Source organism: Leptonychotes weddellii, chromosome 3 (genome assembly GCF_054177405.1).
Source record: "Leptonychotes weddellii isolate Sample4059 chromosome 3, ASM5417740v2, whole genome shotgun sequence".
NCBI classification, from domain to species: Eukaryota; Metazoa; Chordata; class Mammalia; order Carnivora; family Phocidae; genus Leptonychotes; species Leptonychotes weddellii.
In genome coordinates, this window is record NC_138371.1 from 110,803,882 (window position 1) to 110,826,837 (window position 22,956).

At 35.9% G+C, this 22,956-nt stretch overlaps 1 protein-coding gene across 8 annotated transcripts in view; it reads right to left on the bottom strand.

The window, feature by feature from the left end:
- KATNAL1 (katanin catalytic subunit A1 like 1) overlaps positions 1-22,956 on the bottom strand; it is a 113,400-nt gene that overhangs the window by 60,417 nt on the left and 30,027 nt on the right. For all 8 annotated transcript variants that reach the window (XM_081814792.1, XM_031036052.2, XM_006727981.3 and 5 more), the window contains exons 4-6: positions 12,977-13,145; positions 4,896-5,023; positions 4,416-4,521 (exon numbers count right to left, since the gene is read on the bottom strand). In XM_081814792.1, coding sequence (XP_081670918.1) covers positions 4,416-4,521; positions 4,896-5,023; positions 12,977-13,145 — 403 coding nt within the window. The remainder of the gene's footprint in view (positions 1-4,415; positions 4,522-4,895; positions 5,024-12,976; positions 13,146-22,956) is intronic.

Below are 22,956 nucleotides of genomic sequence, written 5' to 3' on the forward strand. Positions count from 1 at the left end.
TGACATAGTATCATTTCACAGATTTAAAAAAATGACTGATTTCACAAAACATCTCAAATCAGAGGTACTTAGAGATGGGCTAACAAAAGGCCCAGACAATAAGAAATCTTCTAATACGTTGAGAAAGAACCTACCCAATTTTCTTAAACCTGGAAGAAGATAAATATGTACAGTTTTGAGCATGGCTTAAGAGTGACTGCTCTGCTTAAACATAATGAAAGTCAGACATTTTCTACCACATCTCGTAGAACTATATATCCCTTACCCTCCTAAGGGACAAAACCTGTCTTCCACAACACATAATACACAGTTTTTAATCAAAAGTAGAAATCCACTTATTAGTTACTAAGGTAACTAAAAATCCAGTGGCAATTCAAGCGTAATCAATTTAGCTAGCATGTTATCAGCTTAATGTGCTTCACAATTAATAGTTTATATAAAATAGTGTTACTGATGAAAGAGCCACTAAATATAGACTAAAAACTAAATTTTAGTTACTTCTCACTTTGAAAACAAAAAAATTCTTCTGTAAAAATAAGTCAATAAGGAGTAAAAGTTATTCAAGAAACACCAATCCTCTAGTGTTGAAGACTACTGGATATTCAAATACTCAGTATTTTCTTCTTCCAGAGGGAGTTCAAATACAAAGTTAATACTACATTTTGTGTGTGTGTGTGTGTATTAGTTGGTGATCTTTAAAAGAATTCTGTCCCATTTATTAATTTAGTTTAATAAGCTTCTGGGGATTTAAACTTTGAAAACTATGCACACATAAAGTTTCACAAATTCAGAAACTGTCTAAACCCTTTCCTAGTGTGAAAATTAATGAAAGGAAAACTCCTTTAAAATAGAGCTGCGAGGCCAGAAGGGGGAGCTCTCATGCCCTACAACTCTTAGTCAATTGCAGACCCAACTGGAAGAGACCAGCCTTGCAAGTCTATTCTACATTAGCGACTTCACCACCCCAGCAGGAGGAAGAAAGGTTTTTCTCCTGCCCTGGCAACAATGAGAGAGTGTCAAAACCAATGAGACAGTGTCAAAACCCAGCCAATGAAAAACCACTATACTTGAACCTCACACTTTATTCCAGTAGACTTTTTCTTTATTACAGCCCTCCCAATTTCCCCTTTTCTCTATAAAGAAGTGTTCTGGGCGCCTGGGTGGCTCAGTTGGTTAAGCGACTGCCTTCGGCTCAGGTCATGATCCTGGAGTCCCTGGATCGAGTCCCGCATCGGGCTCCCTGCTTGGCAGGGAGTCTGCTTCTCCCTCTCCCGCTCCCCCCTCTTGTGCTCTCTCTCTCTCTCAAATAAATAAATAAATAAAATCTTTAAAAAAAAAAAAGAAGTGTTCTTCTCCTTTGTTCCTGAGACTTGCCTATGGTTCTGCCATAGCTTGCGTGTCCCAAATTGCAATTCTCTGCTATTCCCAAATAAACCCATTTTTTGCTGATAAAATAACTGACAGCTTTATTTTTAAGGTTAACACTAGCTATAGAATTCTGACACCCAGAAAGAGGATTTGAAACACTACTTTTATAAATTTTTTTTTGCTTTCCAAGGAGCTTATAACTGTGAATGAGATGGATATTTTGAAAACTGTAAAAACAACTAATGGTATAAGCACAGCTATAGCAAAATTCATTCTTTCTCTAATGTCCCCTTTGAAGGCCCTCTCAGTTCCTGTAATGTCTTTCATGTGGCCACCTCTAATATGAGTTAATTTCCAACATTGGCATCTGTACATAGATAAAATCACACAGTATTTATAAATTTCAGCTCCTCGTGACATTACTCTTTCAATTATCTCCTCTGTTTCCTCTCTCCTTCTGTACTGGCTCCTTCCCTCAGTATATAAACATACTTAAATCTGTCCTGTTTAAAAAAAATCCTTCGCTTGACCCTACAAATCCTCTAGATACTATCCACTTCCTCCCTTTTCAGCCAACCTTCTTAAAGAAATGGTTCATACTTACTATTTTTTATGAGCTACAATCTCACTTCTGTCTCCACTAATTCACTAAAATGACCTAATTTACTAATCCAATGCTCACTTTTCAACTTATATCTTCTTTCCTTCTCCCTGACCTCTGATGGTGCTGATACCTGATGTTCATTCCCTTCTTCCTGAAATGCTTTTTCCCTAGGTTCTAAGACACTGTTCTCCCCTGCTGCTCCTCCTACTCATGACTCTCTTCAGTGCCTTCCAGGTTTCCTCCTCCCCTACCCTCTACATTCTCAAAGCAATTCCAAGCTTCTTGCTCTTTTTCCTTTATAGACCTCCTTGAACAATCTCATCCACACCTATATTATTACAATTTTAATTTAAATTCAAACTCTATCCTAAGCTCCAGACCTCTATTTCCAATTACTTGCTGAGTATTTACCTAAACATATTTTGTTTCTATTTAAACCTGCTCATCTTCTCAATTTCCAGTATCAGTTTACAGTGTGCACCCTGTTTAATAAAGAATTTGGCTGGTCTTTTTCCCCACTTCCTAGGAAGTAGACTATAAATCCTTGGAATTACCAAAGTAACAGGAGTGTTTTTGTTGTTCATTTGAACCGTGAAATTTTATGCTGAGGTGACTCATGGTGGGCCCCTATAGAGTTTATGCTAATGAGATGATTCAAGATGGTGGCCTGCCTTGCCAGAAAAACCAACCATGGGATTAGAGGGCTGGACCTTGAGTCATATGATACCAACTAGACCTAGAGAGAGAAAGGAGACTGGAGACTGAGACACATGGGCAGTGATTCAATCAATCATGACTCTGTAATGAAACCCCAATAAAAACCCTGGACACTGAAGCTTGAGTGAGCTTCCCCTAGCTATCCATGCGCTAGGAGGGCAAAGCATCCTGATTCTACGGGCAGAAAACAACAGACGCTTCACTTTCAGCATCCTTACAGATCTCGCCCTGTGCATTTTTTCCTTTGGCTGGCTCTGATTTGCCTCCTTTTGCTAGGGTAAAACTAATTTTAAGTACAGTATTTTCTTAAGTTCTGTGAGTCATTCTAGAAAATTACCAAACCTAAGGGGGGTAGTAAGAACCCCCAAATTTACAGCCAGCTGACCAGTAGTTAGGGTGACCTGGGGATGCCCAAGTTTGCATTTGGCATCTGAAATGAGGACAGTCCCATGGAAAAGTGCCTTCAACCTGTAAGGTTTGGTCCAATTTGGGGTTGCTGGTGTCAGGAGTAATTGCACACTCCTTCAAGCCTGGAATTTGGGAGTCATACAACTTGTCCCTCACCCTGTAAACACTCAGTCATAATGTTACCATTTACATTTTAAACATCTCTCACAAATCCACCCATTTCTCACTAGTCAAATAATAAATGTCTTTTTTCAGGTTCTCATTGTTCAGCTCGACTATTACAACAGCCTCCTTCATCAGATTCCTCACCTATATCCACCTATGCCCATCTCCAGTCCATCCTTCACACTGCTGACCAAGGTGATCTTTCTACATGTGCAAACCACCTTCCCGATAAAGACTTACAGGGCTCATCATGATAGAGGTAGGTTATACCTACCAAGCTCACGGTCTTAAAACTCCTTTAAATACCTATTTTAAGACTTTTTTTCTCTCTCTTTTAAATACTGTTTTAAAAGTTAAAATAAAGATGGTAATGTTACCAAAATTAGGTAAATCTATACCAGTCTATAAAAGTTTTTAAGTTGTAGAAGACAATCAAAATGCCATGAATATTCCAAGCTATTTGTGTAAATATAAAATCTCTCCTCCTCTTTACTTTTAGGTGTGTCAAAAGAGGAAGAGATACTGAGAAGGGAAACAGCCTTCCTAGCTAATTCAGAAGGGCAAAGTAAAATCATGGTTTTATTTCACTCTACCAATCAGATTAAAGGAAACCTTTGCCTATGACTAAGACCAAAAAAAATTTCCAGGCAGCCATTGTTAGAAGGGCTTTTTAATATGCTAAAATAAAAACAATGGATTTAGGAACTAGTCCTAAGCAGGCTTTTTACTCTAAAGTGGAAGGCATGTCTGAGAATAATATCAAGCCTAAATGAAGTGATCAAAGCAATTAATTAGTGAGAAATATGCCAACTTTTAGAAAGGTTTATTTGATCAAATTCTATAAGACTATCTACTATTTAATTTCCTTCTTAACTTATTTACAGAAACAGACATCTAGAAAATTCTTAAAGCTAATCTCTAACCCGGCAAACCTAAGGGGAGTGACTTAACTAAAGACTGTAGTTTCAACACTCTTCCTCTGAGAGACAACACATCTCAACTACAAATTCAAATCCAGGTATTTAGGATGTACAAAAACCTCCTCCAATCTTTACTAACTTGGTTAACAAACACATTAAAAAAACCACAATGCTGTCATTCATGATCACGCAAGCATCATTTTTATACCTATTTTATTTTAATAAATGCTCACCTTCCATGGCCTTCTAATCCCTTTGAAAAAGTCAGGCATCCACATTGGAAGGACAACAGCTTCCCTTAGCAACTTCTTAGCTTCTTCCAGATCTGCTATGTCATCCCTTTGCAAGAGCAGCAAAGTTTCATGTTTATTCACGGATACCAGATACGGTCAATACTAATTTTTTAAATTTTTTATTTATGAAATTATATTAAGAACACTATTTTAATTAATACTGCATAAAATGATCAGTGAAAACATACTGCAGTTATTAATTAGGATATGTTATTCACTTAACAACCTTTGTCATTTATGTCAACATCAAGTTAACATGTAAAATGTCTTGGTTAGATTTTGAAAGAACTGTCCTGTCAATTTTACACATGCATTTATTATGATGAAATCATAGTCATAGATAATAAGAAAAGATTCACACAAGGCCAACCAATAACTTGTTTTCTCTGCTGCTTTAATTCAAGAACTTAAAAGACTTACCAATGAATGCTAGGATTCCTGGACACAATGTCTCTCTCAAGCGCTTCCACTAGATCCTTATCATACCCAGCACCATCAAATTTAGGAATTTCACCATCACTTGCCCCATCTTGCATATTCTTCCTTCCCTGTAGACAGGTATAAAAAAGTACTGGTCAATAACAAGATAACTTTAACATCATTGAGCTTTCAAAATATTATAATGTAATCATTTTAAGTAATTTTTCATTATTTTAAGATAGAGTTTTCTGATGACCCAAATGCCATCCTCCCCTGTTTATTTCATCAGAAACAGATGAATTGGCCAACTTTATTACACACTTCTTCACATTTACATCCTTGGGGGTACAGTTTCAAGTAAGACTAAAATGATCCTAGCTAGATACTTCTGAATTTGTGGATGCAGGGAATTCCCACCACCACCAAAGAATATACAGAATATTAATGCAGAGGAAGAAAAACATTAATTTACTGAGAACCTACTACATGACAATAAATCTCACGTATATTATCTCATGTAATACTCACAATAAGGTAGGTACTGTTTTACAAATAAGGAACTGGGACTCAGGTGAAGTACCTTAATCAAGTTCATAATTATTAAATGTCAGAGCAGAGATTTTTATGCAGCTCTTCCTGACTCCTCAAACCTATGCCCTTTGCACAACATCAGACCACCTCATGCCTAACTAAGTCAGCTTAAAGCTTAAGACCTTTACAAACTATGAATCCTCCAAAGCCGAGAAAGGCTGCCGATGAGGAAAGCCTTGGGACTCTGAACTGCATCTTACAAAGCCTTTTCCCTGTTACTCTAAGCACCTCCCAGGATTCAGGTTTCTTCCCAGTAAAGTCCTTGGACCACATCACAAAATCACTGCAATGATAATGGTAAAAGGACCTTTTTAAATAGTATTATTAAGACCACTAAAGCAGTATACTTTACCCCAAATTCTTTATTTAACAATATGGTGGCTTAAAAAAAGAATTACATACTCTGGTTTCTATGGGGTTCTGCTAAGATTTACTCAGCTTTGAAGAGCTTTAAATGAAATGCGCTCAGTTGCTAGAGATAGTTCAACCACTGGAACTACTTCAGGAGACAGAGCCAAATACCTCCCTAGAGCTTCAGCCCCACAGTTACTGTCTAATACAAAAGTGAAAGGGAAAGTGGTCAAAAAAATGTGTGAATTTCCTAAGCTTAAATCTGAAGAGAGAAAAGAATGAACCTCTCCTACCACACGTCATCTGAGATTAACCATAGGCTTGATCATAAGTGCTGACAGGGGACTAAATGGCTCCCCTTGGGCAAATGCTTGAGTTCATTAAGCCACTAGGTAAATGACCAAACAGTAGTCTTGGTGCCTTGACCCAAAAAATGAATAATTTACTGTTTCTGGGTAGCACAGTGACAATATTAAGCTAAATTTTCAGAAAGATTCTTGTATTTCAGATGATAGATACCAATAGTGACACTATCAAAAAGAGTACATTTCTGGCATACCTAACACAACAAACATAATATCTACAAATTTAAAATAAGCTCAGCCTAGAATCACACTTTATAATACAGGGAGGACAAGGCTACAAAGTCACATTCAAACAAATCACTGGAAATTCTCTGTAATCATTTTAAAAACTCTTCTAAAAATAAATCAACTAAAGAATGCAACAGAAACCAATATATCTGGGACTTAATATGCCATGATATGGCATTGTAATTTAGACTTACCAAAAAATTATTATTAAAAAATATAAGTAGACATCCATTTTAATATGAATGCCCAAGTGGTAGGAAAGACATGATAAACACTGCCACGGGGGAAAGAAAAAGCTGTACACTTATCTCTAAGTAGTAAGAATCAGAGGATTTAAGAATAACCATGTGAGTATCTGTCTAATACATTTCATTGTGCATTAGGTTTTATCAGCGAATGAAAATACACTATCTGCCCTCATTGAGCATCTGGTCTAGTAGGGGAAACAAGTAACAAGTGAACAAAACAAAAACACATATAATCAAACTGTGAAATGCTATGAAAAAAAACTAAGTGGTCTGTATGGCTAAGAGGTACTGAACAAATAAAACAGATTGGAGAGACAGGCAGAGGCCAGCTCACCTAGTCCCCTATAGGCTACAGGGAGGAGTTTGGATTTTACTCTAAATGCATCGGGAAATTTTTGAAATGTGTTAAACAGGGGAATGACAGGATCTGATTTATATTTTTAAATGACCCTTCTGCCTACTGTGTGGAAAAACGGATGGGGTAGAGGGAGAAGTAGAAGCAGAGAAAGAAGAGCGTGTGTTATAGTACTCAAGGTCAAGCCTTTCTTCACAGAAGAGAAAATGTGGGTGTAAGCCAATAAAATGACTTGCTCTAGAACCCAAAGTTTATCAAAGGTAGAGATGAGATTTGGATACAACCTAAGTACTCCAAAAAAAATTCTAGGAACTCTTCCAAGTCAAAATGGTGAGGTTATTAAAAAACAAATTTAGATAAACTAAAAATAATTAATTTGGTGACATTGGGAAATCAACAAAATGGGTGACCATTATCCTTCATAACAAATACTCCGATAAATTGGAATAGGGATATCAAATATAAGTAATTGTGGTTTCAGTTAATGAGCTAGATTAACTGTAACACTTAAAAGAGACTTTATTTCAAGCAATAAAGATAACCTCACCCAAGATACCACCTGAACAGTTTATAATAATAATAATAATAATAGCTGCAATAACACTGAAATGATCTTAGAAATCTTTGCTTAGATTTTCACATTAATTGACAAGGGTCAACATTAGCAAGAATTTGATATTTAGCATGAAGTCTGACAGACCTTTTTCCTCATTAAAGCAAATATTTTAGCATCTTTTTACTAACATCTAAATTACCCTTATCAAGGAAAGGTTTGATAATGATCTTTCATTAGTATTGGCTAATCATTCTATGTGAAAAAAATGAGGCTAAAATTAGTGACTAACCCAGTATTATATAAAGTCAATTAATGACACACGTTGGCCTAAAGCACAAATGATGGTTTTTACATTTTATTGCATGTCTTCTCACATTGGCAGATTAAGTGAAACATGGTCAGTTACTAGCTCTGGGTCTTGCATTTCAAGTGACAAGTGAATTGCACCCAGAGAAGAATATCCAAGGCAATGAAAGATTCAAAAACCACATCATCTAGAGGAGGATCAGGGACACTAGAGACATTTAAGCTGAAGAAGAAAACACTAATGGAGCCACATGACAAACTGACCTATTTACCTCTATTTCCTCTATATTATTCCAAACGAAAGAACCAGGACCAATAGAAAGTAAGAAAAGATATAAATTTCAGATCAGCAAAACAATTTTCTAACAATGAGTCTGTCTACCAAAGGGATCATTGCTCTTATTAGGCTGTGAGCTACCCAACATCAGAATTACTAATTAGTAATAAAAAAACCACTGGCTCACAGTCACAGGGATGTCCAAGCTCATCTCAATTCTGAGCTGAGCGACATCATGTTGGTAGCTTGAAATGGGTCATAGAAGTATTTATATCACAGAAATCAGCTGATGCTACAAATCAGGGCTTGATTTATTGTTTTGTTAATGGTCTAGACTTAAGAAAATAATGGGGAAGATGTTAATAATGCTGAGGATACTTAAAAGTATGCCATTTCTGTAGCTGTTACGTTGTAAATAGTACAAAAATTAAGGAAATATTTTTCCAGTATTTGAAAACTATTAACTGCTTCACGAAAGTTGCTCAAATAATTGATGAATGAGTGAACTACCAACATGCATTTCTATTGTTTTACTTTCATCTGACTCATTAATTAAAAAAAAAAAAAAATACCAACCAACATTCGTGTCAGAACTACATCTTTATTCAATTGTTAACTGCAACCATAGGTTGGCTACAGATATAAGAGCTGAGCAAAAGTCAGCAAAGGCATTCTGTGAGAGTCCATTCGCTCTACAGAATTTACAATAAAGAGCACCATATATTTATTTGTAAATTATGACATCCTTTATATCAGTCAGATTTATAACAAACGTGTGAATGTGTATATACACACTTTTTTCAGAAAACTAGTTATTGAACATTTACCAATACACTGCTAGTTAGATGATCATCGTTCACCAAATAGTACCCCATATGACAGTATCCTTTTCTTCATAAGAAAAAGAAAAGTTTTTCTCAACTCACTGTTCATTTGTATAATCACTTATCAACAGTTCTCAATCCAGTTTACAACATCTCTCCACATCAGACATCCCTAGACTTACTCAGTGATGAGAAGGAAGGTATTCAGAAAGGGCCATTTGTTACATGTAATTCAATGAAATGAATTCCTTTAAGTTTAATAACTTTAAATCAATTCTATTAACATAATTTATCATACTTCAATTTGAATTCTATTTAAAAACATATATACATAGCTTTAATCATGAGATCATAATGGAAGCACTGCTCATTTCGCTAAGAGTTAATTAACCATAAAGTCATAGTTTTAAAAATACTTGAGAATCAGAGTTTTATGAATTAACTTTATTTTTGGTTATAATACAAAAACATTTCCTCTGCTACTTAATATTTAATTTTAAACCATCCTTTTTCAATTTTAAAAAATGCATCTGTTATTTCTATGTGTATTTCTATACTGACTCTAGGCTTAAGTAGTTAAATAGTAATACATCAAATTTTCTCAGGTACATTCAAATAAGACTGAAAAATATAGCTGTCAAGGTTAATTGATTCATCTCACTCCCTCTCATCAATAAGAAAATAATCAACGTGCGGCCAGGAGTCACATTTTATTAAAGTCTCTATTCCCAGTACCTGCAAGTATGACAAACACAGAGTACGCACATAATAAAGGTGTGTTAAGGAAACAAGGTAATGAACCTGCTTTATGATGACTCTGTGGACCTCAGGGAGAGAAAAACTGTAAGGGCTGAACAACAGATCACTCTACAAAGTGATTGTTACTTATTGAAAAACAGTATTTTTAAGCTTGGACCCAACTTGAAGCCCGTCAACAGTTTAAGAAAAAAAAAAGAGGAAAAGAAGATTTAATCACTCCCAGAAAATGAACTGGAACTCTTACAAGAAACAGGTATTGATGATACCTTAAAATAAGATGCTAAGCATTTTCAAATAAGAGGCTATATAGCATACTGATTAAAAGCTCAGGTGTTAGGGGCGCCTGGGTGGCTCAGTCGTTAAGCGTCTGCCTTCTGCTCAGGTCACGGTCCCAGGGTCCTGGGATGGAGCCCCACATCTGGCTCCCTGCTCAGCGGGAAGCCTGCTTCTCCCTCTCCCACTCCCCCTGCTTGTGTTCCCTCTCTCTCTATGTCTCTGTCAAATAAATAAATAAAATCTTTAAAAAAAAAAAAAAAGCTCAGGTGTTAAAGAATTCAGCTCCTAGTTCCCCCATCTACTTGCAGGTGTGACTCTGGTGCAATTTCTTCATATGTAGAACATGGAAAATAATGCTGAGGTCACAGGAATTTATAGAAATTAAATAAGCCAATATACATATAAAACTTCAAAAAGGGGCTAGTACAGGTTAAGTGTACTCAAGGACAAGTAACAACTGCTCCTGCAATTATTATTAGTTGCCCCATAACACAGTTTGGGCAACACTAAAGTAAAAAATCCAAAGACAGTAAGAATCTTGGGCGAGATATGTAATTTCTCTTGTCCTTACTTTTTTTTTTTTTTACATCTATAAAGTTAAGTGGTTGGAGTACAGCAGCACCTTTCAAACTTTTGACCATGACACAAAATAATAAATTCATTTGAGATCATGAGCTACTATATACTAATATATAATTACATGATTAAGTTTTTATATATATTCATATAACTAAATATTTTTTTTCTCAAAATAACAGTGTCCTTACTATCACTAAAGCATTCTGAATTTTCTAGTCTGTTCTCCTTTTTTTTTTAAGCTGGTTGCAATACACAAAACTAATTTTCAAAACATAACACTGGGGACTACAATATCTCTGAGGAGCCTTCCAATACAAGGTACTCATTTTCAAATTAGCATTCAAAGGCTGTGGATATCTGTCAGTTTCACCTAAACTCCCTCAAACCCTATCACAGCCTTCAGTAAATTTTAAGGACACTAGTATTCTAATGGGCATTTCAGTGCTTACAATAATAATAACTGAACCAAGTACACTTTTCAAATTCTAATAAACTTTGCATGAGTTTGTTTTTCTAAATTGTAGTCCCTTTTGTGTCCAGAGTGACTCAGAAAACATCTTTGATCTTCAAACAACTGTAGGGTTTTGTTTTGTTTTGTTTTTTAAATAAAGGGCTTACTTTCCAGTGACATTTGAGTACTTACATGTCAATGAAAGAGTAAGATTTAGAAAATTATTTGGAACTTTTTAAGAGACAATTTGCAATCTCCAGAAAAATCTGACATTCAACAAATGCTGCCTCATTGCTTTGTTCTTTGCTTGCGAATCACATTTAAAAATCAACATTTATTTAATTGTTCTGGGACTCCTTTCAAATCCAATCCATATTTTTAATCTCGTTTGGTAGGGATAACTACATAATATGAAAAAATCCTAAAATAAAGAGGAAAAAGATCTGTGACTTCACAAATTCCATTCCAAGCCCCATTCCTTACTCTCTGACCTTGGGTTAGGTACTTCAGCTCTCTACCTCAGTTTCATTTATAAGATGACTACCTACTTCATGGGATTGTTTCCTGAATTACTGTCTAATCACTCTGAATGGTGCCTAGCAGGGAAGCATCCAATAAACCATGACCAAGATTATTCTCTTGTGTTACGTGAAATTAAGGTAAAGACTAAAAGTTTCCCACCCAGTTCTAAAAGTTTACCTAAAAGCTACTAGCAGAGTGAGGGTTGAACTTCAGCCCCTACTTTATGCTCTAAAATGCAAACCAAGGTTAGCTGACAAAAATGAAGAACAAGGGAGGAAACAAAGATGACACATAAGACAGAGATTTTTAAGTATCCATTCAGGTGGTTTTTGATAATGGCAGAAAACCAGTTCAATTTCACCAGCAGGAATGATTAATTCATTCATTAATTAGTGCCCCCTCACAAATCCCAACAAGTATCAGAGACGGAATCACTGTTTTATAGTATAATAGCTCTGACAAATTACAAGAACAAGTAGAATCTATCTTTGAATCTATCTCATGAATAGAAATACTCAAAAAACACCAGTTTTATTCTACCACAGATTAAATATGCACAAGGCCTGGGAAGGTGGTCTGTGCGGAGTCCTGATCTACTGACTGAAATTATGCATGGTAAAAATATTCAAACACAGCATCTAATTTTGAAGGATAACAACTTGCTATTAGTGATAAATTATATTTTCATTATAAATGTCATGGCATCAACATGAGGACATATCCTGAACCCCTAGCTAGGAAAATTTAAAACTTCTTGGTGGCAATTCAATAATAATCATCATTCATGTATGATCTCACAATGGAAATGGAAAATGCTATCACTAAAAATCTAATTTTGTCTTTTCCCTAAAATTAAGGCTAAAAGATGGGTTGATCACCCTGGCCTGCTCCCTCCTCTGTAACATTATTTAAAAAGTCCATTTTAAGGGCAGGACAGAATTTCCACCTAGTACTATGTTCATTCACCCATCAATTTCCCAGATAAAGTAAATGTACACAGTGAACCCCAACCAAGGAAAATTCTCTAATTAAGAGAAAAAAATCTACATCCTTCTAATAAGTCTTTCCCCTACAACAGCTTTCATTTATTGCTCATTTTAATATAGAACAGCTGTTAAAATATATTTTAAGTTTTAAAACTTTATTTTGAATATTTCTTCCAAGATCCATTTTACTAAAGATCTGTGTGTATGTTTTTTTAAATATACTTCTGAGGTTATTAGCATTGCAGAATGGCCTTCAAAATGCAAAGACTACTTAGGTTTTATAATCAGACTGTTTTTTAATCTCTTCCATGTCAAAACCGGGGTACCCTGAAAAGCCAAAAAATATATATATAATATACACCAAAAGTCATGGGCTTCAAGGGAATGAGTTACAAAGAGAGTCTTGCCTTATCATCTCTTCCTCTTGCTCTATAATCCTTGTCTCTACTTGTAGAGGGTTTTTCACTCTTGGATATAGGATGTGCTCGGCCTACAGGTCCCCGGCCTCCTATTCCTGGCATTTCTTTCCTCAGAGGTCTTACTTCTCGATTGGGACGCCTTATCTGAGGTGGAGCTCTGACAAGAAAAAATTAAAATGAAAATTAATCAAAGGCAAAAATATTTCAAACTACTTTAGTCAATAAAACTATTAAATCAAGAAGCCCCAAATCTCAGTTGGTCCCCTTTTGCCAATTCATGGCTGTAACTATTAGGTCAGTTTCTAAAAGTATTTTTCTTGAGAAAAAAAAAAGTGCTTTTCTGTAAAACATACCAGTTGACACAATTTTTAAACACAAATAAATATGTATAACTGCAACTACTTTGTCAAAAATAACTAATCACCAATAGAGGGCAATACAGACTATTTCCATCTAATAATAGTGTAATGGAAAGCCAATTACTTTATTCATTACTATCTTAAGCCAAAACTAAGTAACTTAAAAAAAAAAAAAAACAAAGCATATGAAACTAATATAATATTAAGTGTCAATTACACTTCAATTTTTACAAAAGCATTAAAAGCTGAAAGGAGGGGATTCAAAATATGTCTATCTGCATAGTTTATTAATTTATTGACAATCAAAATGATTTCCTCTGCTTCCGTAATTACTGGAAAATCCAACATTTCAGTCATCAAATTAGTAGGCTAAACAATGAAATCTTTTTATATACAAATTAATTTATGTGTGAAAATGTTATTCATGTTCTGACAGTGTCAAAAGTAATCACAGGAACATTCAAATTACACAGGCTCCCACATGTGAATTAAGAACTTCGATAACTATGTATGGTGAAGGATGTTAGCTAAACAAGTATATAACTTGGAATCCAGCAAAACAGGAAAATAAGATGAAAAGCCAGGAAGGATGCAAACTCGAGGCAACAAAGGTGAAAGACTGTTGACATATTGCAGGTCTAACAGAGCATCATCAGACTGTTGGAATTAGACCACTACATGAAACTGCTAAGGATAAGTGAAGCTGGTGAAAACTGGATGTCTGTCCATTAGGTTATAACATGCTGACATCGGAATCCTTGGAGTTCAGTCCAGCTAAACAAGTATTTGACCACCTATTAGGAGGTATATGGCCACTAGTTTGCTAGGCCCTGGGAGGAGACAAAGATGAATAAGCAATCTTGTGAAAGAAATCACAGAAAAGGAAATCACAGAAAATAGCGTATAGTACAATGGCTACAAGGCATTTTCAAATATAAAGATATTATTGTGGTATTAGTTCTAGTGCATGATTAGACTCTTAAGTATCTGCCAATAAAATAAACATGTGATGAGACTGATTAAAAAAAAACAAAACTAAAAATGTTACATGCTCTATTCCTACTATTTCATTGCAACCACTATTTTTTGACTGAACTTTTGTTCTATTTTGATGAAGGAGTGGAAAGTAGTAGAGCAGAACTTTACTTTTATTTTTATACATTTGTGCATGCATAAATGTCTTTCCTGAATCAGACCCACGGGTAAGGCCAAAGACAATAAAATGAGAGCAACAATCTCCTCCACAGAGAAAATGCGTCAAGTTTGCCCTTCTGTTAGCAGCTGCACCGGCTATTCAAATAGTCCGTCATTGTTTGTGGGTCTGCTTTTTAGACGCACAGCCGGCCTGAAGCTTTTTGCTCCCCAACAGCAAGCCCGTCCCTTCCAGCTGCATGCCAGGCTGCTCATCAGCTGCTGGGTTTGCCCCGCTAGGCCTCACTGCTTAGGGCTGAATGGTAGAGAATCCTGAAACACTTCTGCCTTCTCAGCTTGTGCTTTCCCCACTTCGGCTTGCTATTTAACAGTCGCTTTGGAGTCCTGTGTAGTCCATTTTGCACACGCATTCGGCTCAGGAAAGCTGTGCTGGGAGAAGAATTATTTCAAAGCTCTTACACAGGCTGCATTCCAAGTGCTTGCGGCTGCTGACCTTGTCCTGCCACTCAATATTCTGATAGGCTCATAAATGGTCTGAATGAAACCACTCGGGAAGCCAGATGTGCCTGGTGGCAAGTCACATATCTCCCAGAAAGTGTGCCTGTGTCTGTGAGTCTTCAGTTCCATCTCACTGCAGGTTGACATTACATTTGTAACAGACTCTGTCAGCTTCCCAAAGGACATCCTTGATTCTGCTCTGTACTTCGTCCATTAGCGCGTCACTGCACAATGTCATGCTTCAATTTAAGGACTCAGTGACAGCTTCCAAGCTGGGTAAAAAATAAGTCTCAAGGCTTCTTTTACTGGCCTCTTTTGAAAGAGAGACGTCAGTAGGTTTACAAAGCATCATCAACCTCTGCCCTGATCGTCAAAGAGAAGACGACACTGTACTAGCTCCCAGTATTCCAAATGTAGAGAACTGCTGGTAGATGTGCAGACCAAAGACTGGGTGGTCTACACTATGCTCAGTTCTCCTCTATTGCCCTCTAGGAATGGGAAGAAATAGGCCTTTTTCTATCATATGCAAATAAGCCTAATCTCCTCCAAAATCCAGGATTTCTTCTTTCTAAGCCATATTAACTATCAATATTATATGTAAATGTTCTTATCAGCACTGCTTGTAATAGCAAACACCTGAAAACAACCCAATGTCCAGTATCAGAACAGATACATAAATTATTATATATTCACATAATGGATACAATATACATGTGAACATGAATTATAACTACATGCAACAACAACAGATGAATCTCAGGACCCTTATGTTGAGGGAGAAAGTAAGTTCAAAGGACACATACAGTAGGCAACATAGGATACCGTTTGGGGACACAAATATATGTACTGAAAGTAAAGAGAAGCAAGGGAACAATAAATCCCAAGTTCAGGACAGTGTCTTACTCTGAAAGGGGAGGAGGACAGAATGCAGAGGAACTCATAGGGGGTATTCAAAGGTAATAGTACAGTTCTTTATCTTAAACTCCTTGGTGGGTACATAGAAGCTACTGTAGGGCGCCTGGGTGGCTCAGTTGGTTAAGCGACTGCCTTCGGCTCAGGTCATGATCCCGGAGTCCCTGGATCGAGCCCCGCATCGGGCTCCCTGCTCGGCAGGGAGTCTGCTTCTCCCTCTGACCCTCCCCCCTCTCATGTGCTCTCTCTCTCTCATTCTCTCTGTCTCAAATAAATAAATAAAATCTTTTAAAAAAAAAGCTACTGTATTGTGACTCCTTATACCTTACATAAATTTTAATTATTCACATTATCTACTCAGTAGTTAATAAAACTTTAAATGTGATTGTACTACAACAACACTAAGTAAAAGATCTGAGCACCTAAAAAGTGAAATTATAGAGTTGCTACAAAGTTTCTGGCATGTTCCAGAAATACACATGTCCTAGTGACATGGGCTCAGAGTTCATATCCTTAGTTGACCTACTAGATTACTGCCTGGCAAATCTCCATAAAACATCAGGCAACAGAGAGAAAACTGTCTTATGTCTGTATTATAGCACCACTCTTCTGTGGTTCCAGAAGTCAAAGGGAAATAGACCTCTTTCAAAGAGGCCCTTCATTCCACACCATATTAAGAAACAGGCTCTAAGATACTAACACAATTTTCTCCAATTGTTATACAGGTTCCTTCTTAAGATTCCTAACTATTGAGCTCTATTTCTTCTAGCATTCTGCTTAATGATTATTCTAATTTTTTTGTTCATACATTGTTAGAATGCTGGTATAAGAATAAGTAATTTAGAACAAGTCCTAGATATGCCCAAGAACATAAGCCAGATTGCTTAAAGTTAACTTCTGGAAAAGAAAGCAAAATAATTTTGCTATTATATTAATCTATAACCTATAACTCCAGAAATAAACAATGAAACATCTCTTTCCCTATCTAATAAAAAGATAAGAAACATAAGTTTCAATTAGTTCATAATGATACTTTGCTATAAGAACTTGGAGTCAATATATGAGACTTCTGAGTCCAAGAGAAATTGTTTGTTAAGAAATCAGGAGGCAAAAAAAAAAAAAAAAAGAAATCAGGAGGCAAAAAACAAAGCTTAAACAGAAATGAGAGGACCTATGATTTGAAATCAAACATTAAAGATTAAGAATTTTAATGTCCACTCTCATCAAATACATGACTGCTATTTTTTCAAATCAGTAAAGTTATTATTTACCTAATAAGTATAGGAACTGTGCGGGATGTTATATTGACATAAAAACACTGCAAATCACTATTCCTAACTTCACAGAAAAACAGCATGGTGATCTGAAGTCAGCATTAGACTTAGAATCTGAAAACCTGGGTGGCTTTTTACTCCCAGGTCCACCAATTACTGATTATATAAGCCTATCACTTAACATCTATAAGCCTCACGTTCTCCCTCTGTCGGTGGAGATAATACTTCATAAAATTTGTAAATCTATTTTTCATTGATATAACATATGTTCAGTAAAATGTACATATATTACACAACTCAATAAATTTTAATACCATATAACAACCTGTAGATGAAGACACAGAACATTTCCCGCTATCCCAGAAAGCTTTTTCATGGTTCCTCTTAGCCAATGTCAGCCGGTAAGGTCAGCACTATTCTGACCTTATTATCATGGATTAGTATTGCCTATCTCAGTTTCAGAAAAATGGAATCCTACAGTACATACTTTGTACTTGGTTTCTTTCTTTCAACATTACCTGTGAAATTTATCCATGCTCCTGCAAGTAGCATGAGTTTATCTTTCTTCAATGTTGTGTAGTATTCTATTGTATAAATATAATTACAATTTATCTATTCTACTGTTCATGAGCACTTGAGCTGTTTTCCATTTGAGGGTATTATTAAAGCTTCTATGAATACGGGGATTATGTTCGTGGTAAACATAAGCATTCATTTCTTTGGAGTATGTACCCAGGAATAGAATTGCTGGATCACAGGGTGTATATATAACATTAGCTTTAGTAAATAGAGCCAAACAATTTTCCAAAGTGGTGATGCCATTCTACACTCGCATCCACAATGTATGAAAGTACCAGTTGCTCCATCCTAACCATTCTGGTGGGGTGTAATGGTATCTCATTGTAGCTTTACTTTGCCTTTCCTGAACGACTATGGATGTTGGGCACCTTTTCAACAATACACTTATTGGCCACGTAAACATGGTGTTTTATGTTTTAAGTATGAAACATACTCTTTTGCAGAGTAACTTATTCCAGTCCTTAGTACACTTTTTTTTTCCAATCAGCTGTCTGACTTTTTCTTATTGACTGTCATTCTTTATATATTCTAGATACAAGTCCTTTGTCAGATATATGCATTGCAAATATCTTCTCCTAGTATATGGCTTGCCTTTTTACTCGCTTAATGGTGTATCCCCTCATGAAGAGAAGTTCGTAGTTTTAGAATTCTGATTTATCAGTCTTTTGTCTTTAATACTTTAGTGTCCAGTTTAATAAATCTTTGCTACCCCAAGATCATGATAACATCCTTCCATGTTTTCTTCTGGAAGTGTATTCTTACTACCTTTTACATTTTAAGTAATGATCTATTTCAAGTTAATTTTTCTATATAGTATGAGTTAGGAAGGGTCAAGATTCCCCCCCCATAAACATTCAATTAACCCAGAAGCATTTAGTGACAAGACCCACCTTTCCCTACTGAATTGCGGTGACATCTTCTTCATAAATCAAGTGACTTCACAAAAGTTAACCTTTAATGATAAGTTCTAGTTCCAAAAAAGAACTTTAGAAATTTTAGTTGTTTGCTATCAGATTAAAAACAAATATTTTATGGTGATATATTCAGGAGTCTCTTCAAAATATTAATTTTTTCAATAAATATCTGAAATCTTAATGAATACAAGACATATGCTACACAATATGAAAGGCCACATTAAATCTTCCCTATTACCTAACAAATCAATCAAATCAAGAAACACACTGAATACTACAGGTCATGCTGACAGGAGCTGTTTTGTATCCACGAGGGTAATTTTTGTACTCTTCAGAAGCTCACTTTGATATTTAAAATATTCAACTTATTCAAGTTAAAAAATGCAAAAATTCGGGGCGCCTGGGTGGCTCAGTTGTTAAGCATCTGCCTTCGGCTCAGGTCATGATCCCAGGGTCCTGGGATCGAGCCCCACATCGGGCTCCCCTCTCAGCGGGAAGCCTGCTTCTCCCTCTCCCACTCCCCTTGCTTGTGTTCCCTCTCTCGCTGTGTCTCTCTCTCAAATAAAGAAATAAAATCAAAAAAAAAAAAAGCAAAATTTCAGTTATTCCTTAAAGCTTATAGATCCAGCTTATAAATCTTTTCCCACATACAAAAGTGGCAGATTTTAGAAGTCATTTTTAAGATGCTTTTACATAATGTTTGGTCCCATTTCATACCTGGTTAATTAAATGCCACCAAAATTCTTTACCTACATTTATAAATGTAATATATTTTATTTCCTTCTTAGTTCCTCAACTGTCTTACTCAATAAAGCATAATAATTTACATGTAAATATTTTTATAAGCCTAGTAAATTACTTATAAATAATATAAGCTTAAACTTCTCCTAATGTTCCCCAAAAGTACTTAACATAAATTATGTAAAAAAAACACAGATCTCCATTATTCCCTAATACATTTTAAGTTGGAATTGCATGCTTATCATCCTCACTAGCCATAACAAATATGCACATATCCCTTAACAGAAAAATATTATTACTGCAGCTTTGATTCTCTTAGACATTTCTATTCTTAATTCTAAATCTTCCTGAAGTTGAAAGATGCTTAGCCACTACAGAAGACAATTATCATCCAAGTTAACCAAGGTAACATTTAACCAGAAATTTCAGCTGATATGAGATCTGGAGCTATAGACATTCTCACACCAAATATTATACAATCCTATTTAATATCATGGGGGTTGCCTTCTTAACATTTTGATATTACCCACAACCTGACAGCTGGAATAGTAACAAAATTTTTGTCAGCAATTTTGATGGGACACACTAAATCCTTATTTAAAGCTGCTACGCCAGTCATTCTATCACTTCAAAGGTGGGGGGAGAGGGGATGATAACATTACTAATTCATTAGTCTAATGGTAGAATTCTACCACTCTCAGGAAGGTTAATTACTTGATTGTAACTTGCTCTTCTTTATCTAAAGATAGACAAGCCTTGTGTTTTCCATGTAACTCTAAAGACTTTTAAACTTGAAAACCTTAAAATATTCCATTTTCTGCCTAACTCTAAAGACCTTAAAACTAGAATGGACAATGGCATTCTTACAGGGTATAAGGGCTACACAACTTCTACAAATATTAAAATAATACCAGTTGAACTTTAGATATCTCATGTTCTTTGTCTAGCATATAGTCAAGTTCTAAGATTATTCTTATTCTGAAAATGCACAGACACAAAAAACAAATGAGACAGGCCCTGCATCCAAAAAGCTTAAAATTTAGCTAAAAACACATCCATATTTTAAGAATTATACTGAACATCCCTTTCTGTCCACACATAAATCCTACAACTAAAGCCTTGCTGAGGAGTTCCTCACTAACCTAGAAATAAGAGTCCTCAAAGCCAACAAACTGTAGGATAAGACCTTCAAGAACTTATGATAATAGAAATATTTTTAAAAATGTAGGAATTCTGGATAAAATGTAACAAATACCCTTCTATATACATAAGTGAGCTTACCAGAGGGTAAGAGAAATATCTAATGGCCAAAAAATAAAAGAAAGCTGATGGCATGGCAGTCCTTTAGGGTTTCCAGGCCTCACACACCTAAGGGTGTGAGATTCAATGACCACACAAGAAGACCGGAGACAGGGCCTTAGGCCCACACCAATCAGAGAAGTTGAAACTGAGACTAACACATAAATACAGCCAGCCCCGTCAAGGGACTGCATCCTCAGTGAAAGGGCGGAATCGAAAACATATGTGGAAGAAACAAGTACATCTGTTTATGTGGGCCTATGTTCCATTATTTGTGGGGTGAGGCCAATGTCTTCCCTGGGAATGGTAACCAAGGTCCTGCTGTAATGTGATCTGAGGTTCAGTTTTATACTACCTGAGGCAAAGAAACTTACTGAAAAGTGGCCCTGGGCAGGTGACATCCCAAGGCACCTGGCTGAAGCAAACACAGACCCTCTTGGGAGTGACGTCCCTCTAACAAGACCTTAGAATGACTAAAACCTTGAAGAGACATTATTAACTTTACCACAAACAAGAGCCATCAGAAGTTAAAAAAAAAAAAAAAAAGATAAAACTCCCAAAAACTTCTGATACTAGATCAGTTATAGAATATAAAATGAACGTTTAAGGTGGTTTTTAAAAGCACGAAGAATTTGAAACAAAAGAAACACAAGTCTTAAGTAGTATAAATAAAAATAAATTCCCACTTAGATAAGTCATCACAAAACTGTTTAATACCAAAGACAGAAACAAAATCAGGAAAACAATGGGAGAGAAAAGATATCTATCTACAGTTAGACTGATGATATAAGCCAGAAGACAAAAATAATACTATTACTAATGTCATCTTCAAAACATAGAGAAAAAATAACTGCCAATCTGGTGTTCTATACTAAAACTATCATTTCAAAGTGACAGGAAAATAATGATACTTTGAGACAAAAATTGAGGGTTTACCACTAAGAGAGACGTATGTAAGAACTACTAAAGGATATACTTCAGCAAAGAAGAAACAGAATCTAGAAAGAGTGAAATGCAAGAAATGGTGAACAAAACAATCAGTAAACACATGAATAAATCTAAATAAGTATTTTATTCACTCACTCATTCAACAAATATTTATTGAATGCCTACACTGTGCTGAGCACTATTCTTGGTGTTGAGGGTACAGCAGTAAAAAAGTCAAAGGCTCTGACCTCACCAAGCTTCCAATGTAGTAAGGATGATAAACAATAAACACAGACTATAATATTAGGCAGCAGTAAGTACTATGAAGAAAAATAAAGCAGAGTAAGGGGACAGAGTGATGACAAGTGAGGGGGTAAATTATTTTTTAATTTTCTGAGTACAGTTGACACATAACATTAGTTTCTTGGGTACAACACAGTGATTCAACATCTCTACACATTATGCTGTGCTCACAAGTGTAGCTTCCACCTGTCACCATACAAAGCTATTACAATACCACTGACTATATTCCCTATGCTTTACATTTCATCTTCATGACTTATTCACTCTTATAAATGGAAGCCTGTACCTCCAACTCCCCTTTCCCCATTTTGCCCATCCCCCTAAGGGGACAAGTATTATAAATAAGGTGGTCAGGGTAAGACTTTCTCGGTGACATTTGAACAAAGACCTAAATAAGGTGAGGACATTAGTCATCTAAATACCTAGCAGGGTTGGGTTGAGGACTAGGGGAATGGGTGATGAAAACTACAAATATTTTTTTAGCACATCCTATGTGCCTGGCTATTCTTTACACTTTACTTGTATTCAATCATACAGTCCTCAAAATAAACTCACGAGGTAACTGTAGCATTGATCCCCAGTTTACAGAGGAGGAAAATGAGGGAAAGACTGAATGGCTTGTCCTCACAGACACTAAGTGACAAAGTTAGGATGAACCCTCAAAGTCTGGCTAATTATCAAACTCCTGCCAAAGGAAACAGCCTTCCTAGAATCTGAGCTCCTGGGGGGCAGGAATCTTCCTCCTATTCTTTGCATCCATAGTGCCTAGTACAAAGTGGGTGCTGGGTATGTTGAGCTGAACTGAATATATAAAGAGCAGAGGGATGGGGACTAGCAAAAAAGAGCGATAAGAGAAAGAGAAGAGGCAACAATCCAAAAAGAAAAAGAGGAAGAAAAAAGGAATACTGTAATGTCACAGAAGCCCTAAGAAGAAAGTTCCAAGGAAGAAAGACGGTAAACATGATCAAATGTTACAAAAGTTAAATACAGTAAGTCTTGAGAATAGGCAT